Here is a 14,567-nt window from a genome sequence, read left to right on the forward strand (position 1 = left end):
TGCAGGATGTACAGTAGGAATGCTTCAATGTCACCGACTGCTTATGTTTATAAAAAGGTCTATTTTTCTTAAAAACTGACTGAATTTCCCCACCGGGGAACAATAGAGAATATCTAAACCCATCTACAGGATCTTAAGTACTGGAAATATTCAAATAGGATCAATTTTGCACATGCATTTGTGTAGCATTTTGTTACTACTCAACAAGTATTGTCACCTTTTCATTTGTCAAAAAGTGAAATCCGAGGGGAGCATCAATTCACATAATGATAGAAAAGAGAGAAATGTGACAAGTCTCCATAGTAAACTCAGCCGACGGTAATAATAGTTGACAAATTCAGGTCACGATATTTTTTCCATGACGCTCGGTCTTGATTAAGGAGGCCATGGGTACAGAACAACAGGAAACCAATCTCATTAGAAAAAAAAAAAGAATAGCGCGCCATCTCGTTTTGGTGAAGATGATGAGGTCCTCTGAGTGTCACACTCAATCTATTGAATAAATGTGATGTAATACTGATGCAGTGTTTACTACAAATGCTGAATGAGCATTTGGGGGCTAAATGTTTAAAGTCATTTTTTCTTCCTGGTCAAGGCTCGATTTTGTTTTAGAAGCCCTAAGAAAACTGTATCCTAATGCTTTTACCACGTATGGCCCACAAACAACAAGTTTCCCATTACAGCTGGAGAGTGGAAGATGAATAACTATGGCTGGTCCTGCCTGCTCTTAAATCTAATTGATTCCAATCCATGCTGCGAATGATCAAACGCTCGAGTAAGCCAATAAGTCTGAACCAGTGTTCATATTAGTCCGTCTCATTCAGTGAGCAGCAGAATCACCAAATCAATACGGTTCCTCACCACACACATCTAGAAAGTGTGGAAAAATACAGGGTCCCGGTACTCAATCACACAGTTCCTTTCCATCTACCACCAGTTACTGGCCTGCCTACTGAGCTTGGCGTAACCAACAGCAAGATCATTAACAGGCTACCAAAGTGTGATGTAATAACACCAGGGATCGTCACATGATTTCACCAATTTTCTGTCTTCATTCTGTGAACATCTATGTCAGGGGTCCCCAACTAAATTGGCAAGAGGTCCACTCATCCGATCAGAGGCAAGAGGTCCACTAACCCGTAGGTTGAGTAATCGCTAATTATATTACACTGGCCGCGTCTCACCAACAGAAGGCTAAGTTTCGCTGCCATCGTTCTGCTACAGATACTCGTAGGAGACAATATGAACGTAGTAATTGGTGGTAGGCTTGCAATTTGTGGTCTCGGGCACCGTAGTGCTTATTTAGTATTAGTATTCATTATAATACCAATTGCCATCATTTTCAAATGTTTTTTTTTTTTTAAGTTTTATTTATTTTTGTGATTTTGTAAATTGTCAAAATACATAATGTTACAACAGCGTACCGAGTGATTCGTACATCTGCCTCACAATTCTGAGATTCTGAGTTAAAATCTCAGCTCTGTCCAAGTGCAAAGTTAGCTTGTGCTCCCCATGCTTGCGTTGTTAATCTCAGAGTACTCTTGCTTCCTTCCACATTCAAAAACATGAATGTTCAGTTCATTGAAGACTTTAAATTGTTCATAGGTGTCAATGTAAGTGTGAAAGGCTATTTGTCAAAAAGTACAATGTGATTGATTGGCTTGCAACAGGTCTAGGTATATCCTGCTTCACACCTACAAGACCCTATAGAAAATGGATGGATGGCCAACACTTTATTACTTATTATAAAATATATACTGTATTTACACAAATTAAAAGTAATAGTTTAATACTGACCTGACAATTTGTAACTAAATGGCCCCAGCTACTATATGAGAAATTATTTTACACTGTTGATCTGCCTTATCACTCATTGCTCCCTTAAAAGTGTGTGAATTGGTCCTTTGTGGTGTCTTTTGTGCTACAGACAATAGCACAGTCAAATGTGAAATCTCCCCCTGAGTGATACAATACAGCATCAGGAGGAAGTTATTTTTTCTAAATACGAGCTGGTCAGGCTGTGCATTTTTCCAGCTCTTGGCGACATCTCTCATATTTGACCTTGACATATCTATGCCTTGCCAGCTCATGACATGCTGACAGAAACATTTGTCATCCTGTAAGAGTGTTTGCATATATGCATGAAGCATTTTGTTGGTATAGGATCCAACACACGTACTGTATGAATGCTGGAATCAAGTATGCCGTGATGTTGTTTGATAGGGGTGTGAAATTATCTAAACTAAAGGAGCAGAAACAAATCTCAGAGGGCTCACCCAGTAGAGCTGACATGTTCTGGAAAATTCTGAGCAGCTCTGGGGTGATGGCCGGACTGTTCTCCAAAGTCACGTACCTGCATGAAGGGAGGGACAGGCCGAGGGAAGAGAAGATAATTCTTTCATTAAAACTCTCAAAATTCACAAACCTTTCAAACTAAAAAAAAACAAACAGACTGCCTTCAACACCCTTGTCAAATGCACGTGGCTTTTGCACAAAATGTATGAGAATTTCCGCAGAAAGATTTGATCTTGTACATCACAAGTAACTGATATGAATCAAGAGAGCAAACTGACAGAAGATAAAAGCCGAATTGGATGACAAACTAAGTGTAAACAAAGCAAATGGATATTTTGAGCGGGACTGTTTATCGGAGAAGATAAAAGAACAGGATGGAAACAGGGAAGCTGTTTCGCCACAAGCTCTTACATCACGCTAATCCTGCAGTACCCGGCGGCAACACAAAATAGAGGGAGATTAAGGACAAGAGTTAAAAAGACAAGAGATGATAGGAGGGCAACAAAAAAGGCAACACCTGCAAAAATTCCCCACCACTCATCCAAAAACCTTTCGCAGGTGCAACAAAATGTTTACATGAAAGTGTGTTTCAAATTGATCCAAAACATTAACTGAGAAGATAGACCATGCACCACACCCTGTAGCCACAAGTCCATCCATGCCTGACTGCATGAAAATAAGCAAAATTAAAACATGACGACATACATTTCTCAACCCTTGTGTATCATTTCAGCCCTGTACATTTTCAAACCCCATTCACATTGGAGTTGGGACATTGTGTAAAATGTAAAGAAAATAAAAAAATGTAAAACTATGACTTGCAAATCCATTTCAACTTATACTCAATTGAATACACTACAAACTCAAAGACAGCATATTTTATGTTTAAACTGAATGCTTATTTGCAGGTATTCTCTAAAGCCACATGTAATAAAGACAACTTAAAAAAAAAAAAACGTCAAGTTAACGTGACAAGTGTAAGCCATTTGTGAACAACACCCAAAAATGCTGTCAGCTTCTCTGACTGATCTGAGATGGACTAACACAAAGTGGGAAGTGATCTGGCTGTGGTCAAGCAAAAATTCCAAGCTTTAAATGTCACATCAGGACGTCAGCAATGTGTGACGTCAGCATAATGCCTCATTATTATTTCAAAGAATTGATCCAAAGAACACTTGCTCGTAAAGTGTTTCACCTGACTATATTTATTTCTGAAAATGAAACGATGGCTGGGGAAAAAGGAATATTCAAAGGACGTTACAGTGACATAAGAGCAGTGTCCTGTTATCCAAGTGTGACATGATAGTAGGACATGATGGTCAGCAAAAATCTCAATATATTTTTTAAGTTCAATTCAATTTATGCACTTTATGTTGAAATACCACAACTGGCATTTGTCATGAAGGCAGTCTGAGTTTACATTTACATGTGCAAGAGACACCCCTTAAGCTACTTAAAGCTTATTAAGAATAATTTGATTCTGTTAAGACAAGTATAGATCTGTTACTGGTTATTTTGGAAGGTTTCTAATTCCTTTTTTCCACCGTTACCGGAGCATTTATCGACCAACTTTTTGTTTGGAAATTACAATTTATATCTTGTGACTGTATTTGAGTGCACCTGTTTGACAAGGAACACTGTGGGATGAGATGATGTAGACTGTTAGCTTCTCATGCTAGCTATATTGTTATGTGTTTATGTTTAAAATTCAATATGTCAAAAAGGTACAGGATATACAATACCCTACTTTTGCTGTGTGGGTTTGGTTTTAATGTTTTACATTACTATTTGGTGACACTTACCGTAAAATAAGACTTATTCAGTTTATAAACCCTCCACGTTCATGATTAAAGTTTTATTGCTTCGTAATAAGCTCATATTTTAATGGTTAACTTCTACTAATACTTGTAAGACAATCAATGCTACCAGTTAAGGAAGGTTTAAAATTGCATTGGTTTGACCACAGAAACTAATTATTCCAAATAAAATTAATCTTAAATTAAATAGTTTTTACACAGAATGGATTGCAGTGGACCACAAAAGACACAGTTAGGGATCGTACCAAAGTTCCAACCCATCCTCCAGCAAATACACATGAGGTGGCTGGGAAACATCTGTGCTTAGCTGGATGACAGGGAGAAGGAAGGGATATAGGTTCTTGCTCTCTGCACCAAGGCCCTGCAGAGAGAAAAAATAAAGATACAAGAGATCAATGCAAGTTGAAGAGTTTAAGAAACATAGTTTCATTATGGGTTGTTCTTTGCAGAATAGCTAAGAAGAGTGAAGCAAAACAAATTTTTTCAGGGTAGGGATTTGTACATGCATTGCTCCGACTAAATAACACAGTATATCTTGGTTCCACGGAGAATCCATTGACTTAACTCTACCAAACTATATGCGCTAAGACACAATGATTGCTTTTGGAAACAATGTGTATTTTATAGTATCCAATCTGAAAGTCCTGCAAGTCGATTTACTTCAATTGGTCAAGAAAAGGTTTGGGTGTAAATTAAAGCTGTAGTTTACTGACTATTTACTGGTCATGCACATTTAATGGCATTTCAAGTGATACGGGTGTATAGGGAACAATGGTATTATCCCTTAGGAGGGAAACGAAACAATGTCAAAACAAGCCAATAATTGAATCAAGCATTATTTAAAGACGATGAGGTTAATGCTTCAAAGTCTAATGCCGTCTAATACTTCCATCCATTTTCTAAAGCCATTATTTTCGTTATGGTGAACTGGAGCCAATCCGCCCTGACTTTTGGGTGAGAGTCAGGGTACATCCTGGACTGGTTGCAAATCAATCACAGGGCACATACTGTATTGACAAACAATCATTCACACTCACACATGCTGTACATATGAAATGAAAAATATAGGCAGAAACACATTTTATACATACTGTATTCTGTATTTGTATGGCTTGGCAGCGGCTGACTGCATCTCACATCATACAAGGAAGCCTAGTTTTATTGTGAAAACTCATGTGATATGACATGTGACACGTTGCATCGCTGTTCACCTGCGATCCAAATTTTGAATCGCACCAAACATTAAGGCCGACAACCGGCCTCTCATAAAATAACTAGTGGCAGAACCCTCCACATTTCGCAAGGGTTCAGTTGGGTTGGAGAACATAAAATTGCCTCACACAGGTGTTGTGTGGAGTGGACATGTGCCAAATGTCTCAGAAAATGAATGCAATGTTCTTTCCAATACGCTACAACACCAATACTGAAACATCATTACTATGTCTTCCTGACATTCCTCAAAATACAGCCCGTCGCTGAAAAGTGCTAAATTGACTAAGCCTGTGTTATTTGAAAAGCACTGTGTTGCTTACGCTTTACTCTGCACCACTTAAGGTTTGACGCTTGAACATGGTTTTAAGTTAATGAGGATTTTTCATCTCATTAAGCCATGTTCGAATAGAGCGTGTACGAATGTGTGTCTGTGTACAAGTTGGTAACTGAAATCTCTTTTAGGTTAGAGGTTCATTAAAAAAACTGTTTTGAAAATGGCAACAATACTTTTTTTAGGTAAAGTGGCAAGACAATAATTGGGTGTAAACATGCCATTATCTTCAGTTCATGCCCCTCTGCGACTTATACATTACATTTGACGATAGAGTTGAGTAACAAATAAGATGTTGTTTTGCAGCAAAGAGCATTGTCAAGCTGACTGATGTTAATCTGTTCATTAGGAGAAAGTACCGTGTCCCTTCAGTTGTTTTGAAGGGACTGCAATAGAATGAAAATATTGTACTTCAAAGCACAAGCACTGGTAAGATATGAGAACGTATGAAGCACAAGGACTCTCAATTTGCAAGGTGTCCTACCTGCACAAGGTGAACAAGAGTGGTGAGTATGGCACATCGCAGCATGTTGTGTTCTTCAGATTGCTTCCAAAGCAGGGGCAAGTACTGCACCAGACAGCCTACATATGGTCGGATCTAAAACAGGAAAAAAATATATATATATTGCATAGTGTAAGCTAATTGCAGTAGGTTATTGTAGTTAAAAAAAATAAATTATAGTTAATGATGAGCATGAAGAAAAGTTCTTCCTGTTCCTTTGTATTAAAAGGTGAGTAGCGTTACTTTCAGAGGCTTAACTTTTATTTACACTTGTATGAACTGTGATGATGGCCGCAGTTTGAGCTTGGAAAAATAATTAATTAACAATATTTCCCTCTATTTCAGAACAAGTTGGAAGTCAACCAACATCACAGAATGGAGTGTTCAATTTTGATGGTTACACTGTACTATTGGGAGCATAGACAAGACTGTTGTGACTATTGCTGCCCCCTCAGCAAAGTATAATACCATCCAATCTATCCCAGCTAACTTTACACCCTGAACTGGTCACCTGTCAAACACAGGGACAATCATTTTAACTAATATTCACAAAGCCACTGATATGGAACTGGGGAAAAATATGTAGTTTAATGCAGCTAGTCAAAAAGCACCTTAATCCTACAGTAGATGATTACCAACATGTCCTTGACAGTGTTAATATGAAGCATCCAAGTTGTGGTTTATTGTGGTTCAAACAGCGGACACATTCAAGGGTGAGCTGAAGTGTAAAGTGCTCTCATTATGACAACGCAATACACATGCAGCCCGCTATGCCATCCTCACTGTGCATCGCTGATAACGTAATATGCTATTCCAAAGCCAGAGGCTAACTGGAGTATTTTACCACAAAAAATGCCTGGAGAGCATTAAAACATTTATTTTTTTCTGGTGGTGACATGCATTAGACGTTCATGTTCCCTGTGATGGTTTTGTGACCAGACTACATAACCCACACTGGGATCTTTTGCTTGATGACACAACTTTGAAAGGAGCTGGAATGTATCAAAAATAGACAGTAAGAGACATGGAATATAGAGCCAATGATAAAGATATCACGGCTGCAAAGAAACCCTTCATACAAGAACAAAAACACAGTTTTTTTGTTTTGTTTTTTTTTGTTTTTTGCACCATCATTTTTTGTCATCATCTTCTACACTCTTTGTGTTATTTTTCCTCAATCTCCTAACAGTTTTTTGTGGGACCAAAATCCCTTACTGGCAGGGTTAGAATGTTAATAAGACTCGCGCTGACTCTGGAGGTTTAGTCAGGGTCGGGGACTGGGGGAAGACTTAACCAGACTGACAGTTCACACGGATGAAAGCCATTTCTGTGACAGATTGAAGTCAAGGCATCGTTTAATGCAAGGTGCTTAAAGTGGATCTGAAAAGAGCCTGGGGAGGTCATTACGAGGGTCAGCTTCTTTTTTTTTTCTAGATTTGGCGGACGTGGATGAGGGCAACTTATGGAATGCAAAAATATATAATCATTTTGGTATGGCTTTGAATGAAACCACTGTGGTGCAAAAGGGATCTGAGCCACAGCGTTAAGTGAGAAATGACATGGATGCAAGAGCCGCCTAAAGACTTGCGGTTGAAGTCATTTGTGTTAACACTTGGATGACAAATCATTGACATCCTTTGTGGGAAGACCCCCTGGGTGATTACTTTGAGTGATGTTTCCTCCAAGCAGCAACAGACTGCACCACTGGGTCTACATCAAAAACATTTCTCGTTGCTTGAAATAAATGATAAATTCTAGGTCATTTTAAGCAATTTTGCAGCAAACTAAACATACTTCTGAATCTCCCAAAACCATACCTGTGTGTTGACTCTTTCAATAACGCAGGAGATGACATGGAGCACCTGCATTTTGGTGTCACACTCTGTCACCTGCTGTAACAGCTGGAAGAGCAGCCCAAAGATGGATTCCAAGTACTGTGCAGAGTGGTAAAGAGTCACTGTGAATATTTTCACAATTTAAACAACCCTTGAAGAAGCAAAACAAGTACTCACAGGGAGGAACTGCTCTGTCCGGAACTCAAAGTCATCAACGGGTAGGGGTGAGTTAAGGGGGAATAAAATTAAAGCAGTATAATATATCCTTCCCGTTTAAATAAATAATAATAAACATTAATTGAGTCTGGATGACAGACTTAAATTCATAGGCAAGAGATCTGGTGTCGCAACATGGTGATTGTCACATCTGCCACAAACATGTCGACGAGTATTAAAATTAACAAGAGATTATTTTGGCAAATACAAGAATAGACAAAAAGATGGGAACACCAGATATTTAGTGAACTTTACAATATATGCTCCGTTTCCCCATCAATACCTCAAAATGTTCCTTCGGAGGTACAGTTTAAGCATACGAAAAGTGGGTGGCAACATACAAATAGTGGTACTTTTATCACACTTTGAAAATTACTGATAGTCACTCACTCATCAGATTGGGAAGTAAGAATTGAAAGGATATTGAGCTTCAGAGTTGTAGCTGTCTCAATCCGCACCTGTGGAGAAAATACATCACAAAAAGCACATGAAAAAAAAATCCACTTTATTTTTTAATAAGTGCAATATTTGGTCAGTTATGATAAGTTGCTACATGCACAGTCCCTGAAATGGCACAACATCCCCAGATGCTAAATGTTAACAGGCTAATAATGCACAAATAATGGACTCACCAAATATGCTTGACATTGAATAAGGTGTAAAAATTGTAGCAAGTAGATGAAAAGTTTTCATCACATTAATTGGCTGGGAAGCAAATGTCACAGCAATCTATTAGCTAAGTTGACAGGACCGGGGGGGTTATTAGACCTCTACCAAGGTCAAATCCAAACACTTTCAACTGCATTAAAAATCAAGTTATGAGAGTACTCAACATTAAAAATGATGGCATTTTGTTTCTGTAATAGAAAAAAAGAGAAAAAAAAGTACTTGTATTTCCTCATCTCAATCCTAAACTACTCCTTTACAGGTTTTGCGTTATACCAAGAAAGCACGTTTATAGTTACAGCACCTTTTAGAGATGTGATATAGAGGAAAGCTTTCTTGCACATAAAAGAAGCTTTATATAGCTGCAAGAAAAAAAAAGAAGAACATAAAGACAAGATCCAAGTATCGTAAAAGCTATGTAAATATCTCTGGTTAGATGTATCTTCTGCTTTCCAAAGTCACGCCACAATGCACTTCCATATCCAAAGGGTGCAATCTTGCCGTATCAGAGTGATGGAGGTGGTAATGACGCCCGGGGGAAGAGCAAGCAGATGGAAGAGAGGAATTAAGAAAAGCAAACGAGTGAAGAAATTGGTGGGAGACTTAAAAAGTCCATTATAGTCAGTGCTTTGCAGCCCTTATCCTCAACCAGCGCGGTCGCCCGGGCTAGAATATGAGTCGGCAGTTTTTTTCTTTTTCCTTTTCTTTTTTTACAACAAATGTTATCAAGATCAATGTAAGGGTTTTACAAGGTTCGGAATGAGCTTTTAGGGAGTGTATATGAGCACATCTTTCGCTGTGAAACACCCACTGTATTTTATTCAATTTGGATAACACATTGTGTGAGCAACACTAGTGTGTGGTTATGGTTATTAATCAATTTCTGAAGAAAAAAAAAAAAACAACTATGTACAAATACATGCCAACTCGTTTCCAAATCGACACGGTCTAAGAGAATTACCCAAACAACTGCTACGACACCATCAATATCAACGTTACACACTTAGGAAGCATAATATAAGTACAAATGGCCATATTGGATGCATTAGACCCGTCATTTGCCAGCACAAAAGTATATGAAATAAATTACATTTCAATTAGTGTGCAAAGTGCGGAAGACAACTTGATGCAATTTGGACACACGGAAAGCAATCTGCCTGAGCACCTAACTGAAAAATTGCTGTAACATTAATAATCATTCTCAAACTGTGTGGCGGAAAAATGCATTGGTTATAAAGTTTAAATGAGGAGAAAATTAGTTTGGCAAAGCTCACTGAATCAGACAGAAAAGTTTCAACTTGGGGCAGAAAATATATCTTACAATATGACAATGTAGACTTTTGTTTTTCTTTTTTAAGTATACTGCACAGCTAAACTATACTACTATAACTACAAGAAGAGCAATAATTTTGTTGGGGAAAATGACTTACCTTTACATGTTTAACATAAAACTGATTAAATCCCCATAAATACCAACAGACTGGTAAAATTTAATGTGGGACCACAAATACGCAGTTTGGGGGCAAACAGAATTATTAAAAATGCAAAAGAAACGTGTGTATGAGCTATTAGGCTATGGCACTGCACATCGCAATAGAAGTTAAAATTATTCATTACATTTCCTTAATCAAGTTAGTAATCCACTTCAATTTGTTGTTCCTCAATTACATATCTTCTGCATTCCATCGCAGGTCCATAGAGAGTACATCAATATTTGAACATCTTCAAAGCCCCCCTACAGATGAGGCAAAGTAATTAACTGTTTCCCTATATCGCCAGGGCTTTACGTTTTCAAAGCATTCTTAGCCACAAATTCAAAGTAAATCAATGCCTCCCACAGCAAATGCAAACAGCTTTGGGGGGGAAAAAAAACTTGACACCTAGATCCTCTTTAGCATTTACATAAAATGTATGCATAACCTAGACGCAGCAGGAGGACGCCGTCATTAGAGAACAGAGTTGGTGTTGTGTTATGTTATATTTACATTTCTTTGCTATTGCTCTGACAGAGCACAGCTGAACTCTCCCATGTCTTCACTATAAGGCGAATGGATTCTGAAGCCGACTTCAAGGGATACATATGCATTGATTCTCATTTATGCAACATCATATTTCACATTTAGGGCCCCTTTGAAATTGCTTTGTCGTCACTGTCAACAAATCACCTTATTTGCGGCTACTTCATACGCAAACAGGCTTGACCATTTTGACACTAAAGATGTTTCCCAGAATTTTAAGAAAATTCAATATCTTTTATTATATTGAAAAGTCTCGTAAAGCCATGCCCAAAAAGACGCAATAGTTTTCCATTTCGCTTTGAATGTGTAGGAGCCCTCAAGAGTACAGCCATAGAATGTTATCTCTGTGTGCTGACTACAAAGTAAAGTGTGTAAAGGGTCCATGCATTGTTGCGTTCAAATCTTATTATTATTCATGTTAGCGGCAAAGTCAGTCTCTCTTCAACTGCGTGAGAAGTAATAGACCCCAGTGTTCCTAATTCCCCAAAAAAGGTAAGGAAAACTTCCAACAGTGCCCACCTGCCTATTAATTAATAATAAAAAAAAACACTAAATCAAGGTATTTAATTAAACACTATAAAAAGTACAGGCATCACACGTCCAAGAAAGGAATAAAAAATGCATATTTTAGTTTTCACCCAGCTCCTTCCCTCACGTCACTATTAATGAGAGCATGTGATTTGTGAGCGCTGCACCTTATTTTCCCTTAATTAGTAGAATCTTCATATGAATGTTATTGCAGTGACCATGAAGACACGTGTAATGCTTACATCATAACACAAACCTTGAGAGATAATTAAAAAAGGCATTTACATGCAAGACCCAGCTCAACGTTGCATGAGAAGTGGATATTATCTCGATTTCACTTGATGCATATGACTCAATCGAGTGAGCAGCATATGAGGTAATAGATTCATTGAATGAAGACGACTTATGTTGAAAAAAATGCCCTGCCTCTGTAATAGAATTAGCATGGAAAATTCCAGAGAAAAATCATCTCGAGTGATGTAGCTTTCTTAAGGATTTGTTTTTCCCAAGGTGCCAGTTCTCTTGAATGCTAACAAAACTGTATAAAGTGTGTGTTCTCAAAGGCAAACATTGTTGAGTATTACTAAGGGCAAGGCAAGAATTACAGCCAAACCCAATGAAAACCAATACCACTAGTACTTTTAATACATTAAATTTCTATCAAAACAATAACATCTCACTTAAAAGAAAGACCTCTCATTTATTTCTGATAAAAGGCAGAACAGTCACTCAACAATAATAATAATAAAACACAAACAAATCACTGATATAGGACTCCTTTGTAATAAATGAATTGAAGTGCAAAATAAAAACTGACAACTAGATGGTTCAGTTCACTTCGGCACAATATGTTGTTTCGTCATTAGTATACTTTTATTTGTGAACTATTTGTGGTAAATTGTAGTTGGCTTGTATGGATGGAGCTAGACACATTGCTGTATGTTTTCTGTCAGGAGAGAGCATTGTCCATTGCACATGATGGAAGCATTGAAAGGAAAAGAAAAAAAAACTTTTATTTTATCACATTGTTGCCATGCTGGTAGTTAAATAAAACGAATGGCACTTCTATAGGTGTGTGGTGCTTTTTCCTCAAGGCAATAAATAAAACACAATATACATCCTGCTTTCATACCCTGAAGGGGAAAGGCAAAACTCTATTGAATTAGCAATGCATATTGTATGGATGCAAGCCAAATTGAATTGCACCGCTTTAATAAGCATGGATTTTTAGAAGATGACTTACCACTAAGTCGGGATCCTGCATGAGACTAAGGATGACCTCGTAGAGTAAAGGACGAAGATCCGATTTGAATTTGACTGAGATCCACTGGCCTATTAGCCAGATGACTCTCCGTCGAATCAGCTTGTACCTGGAGAGAACAAAGGGACTGCAGTGAGTACATTTGACACTTTTTCTTGCAAAGTATATTTCATAGAAAATAACTTTAAAGCAAATTTGCATCGGAAAAACGAAAGGTGGTAGCGATAAAATTTTTTGCTTGTGTAAACACTAAACATTTTTGAAATGCCAATAAAAATGATCTAGCATATTGTCTATTCAGTCAAGCAATTTTGAAGTTTCTAAAAGGTAGTAAAATGGGCTATAAAACTAAACAGCGGATGTTACCAACAAGAGTAATTAGTCAATATGTAGTGAGATTCAAGTAGCGCTTCAGACACGAAGTGACTTCTCTTGCGATGACAAATCCGTTTGTACCCGTGAGGGAAGGCCACTTTATTAGGAAACTGTATGTGAGAACGGTCACAGTCTGACGCCATCTCCGTGGTGATGGTTTTGATTTGAACACAAAAAAATCCTGAGAACTTGTGCTGTATTTGAAAGATAGCTTTGTGTTGTAGGTCGTTGGAAATGTTAGTGAAAGAGGTAGATAAACTTATATGATGTACAGAAAATAAAATTGCACTGTAGAAAGTTTGAGGATCAAATCTGGGCCGTCGCCTTCCTGTGTGGAGCATGTTCCCTCCATCTCTGTATGTTAATTGAGAGAATGTATGGAAATGTCAGCTATGAAAATCAAAACATTTTGAAGCCCAGATCTTTGCCATGAGAAACCCCTTGTAACCAGATACCTCAGAATTTTCATTGAAAACCCCTACTTTCGAGTAATACATGAACGAGACTGTCAAATGTAATTATTATTATTCACTATAAGTGACATTTTCCAATGTTTTATTACACTGGCAGGGGTACTGAATTATGAATTACAAATGCTAATCATTATTTCAAACAAACAATATGAGCACAGATGGAGAACATCTTGCAGCAATACAGATATTTTGTTTCTCCATTCTCTATTTTGCTACGAATATGAGATAAACAACTGTTGACAGTGTCACATACTCATAATAAAATGAAATGCTTGAGATACAGCATGAATATAGTATGCAATAATGCAAGTATTCATAAACCACCAGAGAGAAAACAAAGGGCATAGTAAAAATGTCAGCTTGACAACATTCTATGCATGCTGGTGGTGTGTGACAATGGAGCCTACGCCCAACACTGTCTGGAGGACACAAAAGCTTTTTCTTGGCTAATCAGCAATATTACCATGACGGTTATTGAAGGCACAGGTGACAGATGAGCATTAGTCATCCTTTCATTCTGCATGGGCAAGTAGATCTTTCCTTTATTTGAAGGGTCAAACACGGTCGGCCATCAGACTTCTACCAACTTCTACCTCCTCATATGGACCGATAATTACGCTTGATTTAACATGAAGGTGAACTGACACAAACAAAACCAGCAGCTCACTAAATCTGCAAGCTCATAGGTAAACATCACAGGCTTCACTATTCGTGTATGCAGACACTATTGAGCATGACGGTCCAAGGATTAATTATCTTACACTACACAAATATACCTCTGACAAATTGCTTTTAACAGATAAGTCTGCAAATTGTGCAGCCCATCTATAGTTTAGTTTTACACGTCACTACAGACGCTTACACTGACGTCATCTAATCATCTAATTGCAGGAAGGTGTGTGGATCTGTGAAAGCTCACTCAGTTGAAGCAAGAGTCCACCCTTGCTGGGTTAGATCTGAATAACAAACAGGGACTGCTGTATCTTCTGATACACAACCTGATTTCACAACCTCTTTGGCAACTACTTTGAGCTGGCA

The 14,567-nt window shown here is 37.9% G+C and overlaps 1 protein-coding gene across 1 annotated transcript in view; it reads right to left on the reverse strand.

Moving 5' to 3' along the window:
- ipo11 (importin 11) overlaps positions 1-14,567 on the reverse strand; it is an 87,156-nt gene that overhangs the window by 40,182 nt on the left and 32,407 nt on the right. The window contains exons 16-22 of the mRNA XM_077522719.1: positions 12,664-12,790; positions 8,633-8,666; positions 8,170-8,210; positions 7,975-8,091; positions 6,140-6,253; positions 4,358-4,473; positions 2,277-2,353 (exon numbers count right to left, since the gene is read on the reverse strand). Of these exons, the coding sequence (XP_077378845.1) occupies positions 2,277-2,353; positions 4,358-4,473; positions 6,140-6,253; positions 7,975-8,091; positions 8,170-8,210; positions 8,633-8,666; positions 12,664-12,790 (626 nt within the window). The remainder of the gene's footprint in view (positions 1-2,276; positions 2,354-4,357; positions 4,474-6,139; positions 6,254-7,974; positions 8,092-8,169; positions 8,211-8,632; positions 8,667-12,663; positions 12,791-14,567) is intronic.

Source organism: Festucalex cinctus, chromosome 5 (assembly GCF_051991245.1).
Source record: "Festucalex cinctus isolate MCC-2025b chromosome 5, RoL_Fcin_1.0, whole genome shotgun sequence".
Lineage (NCBI taxonomy): Eukaryota > Metazoa > Chordata > Actinopteri > Syngnathiformes > Syngnathidae > Festucalex > Festucalex cinctus.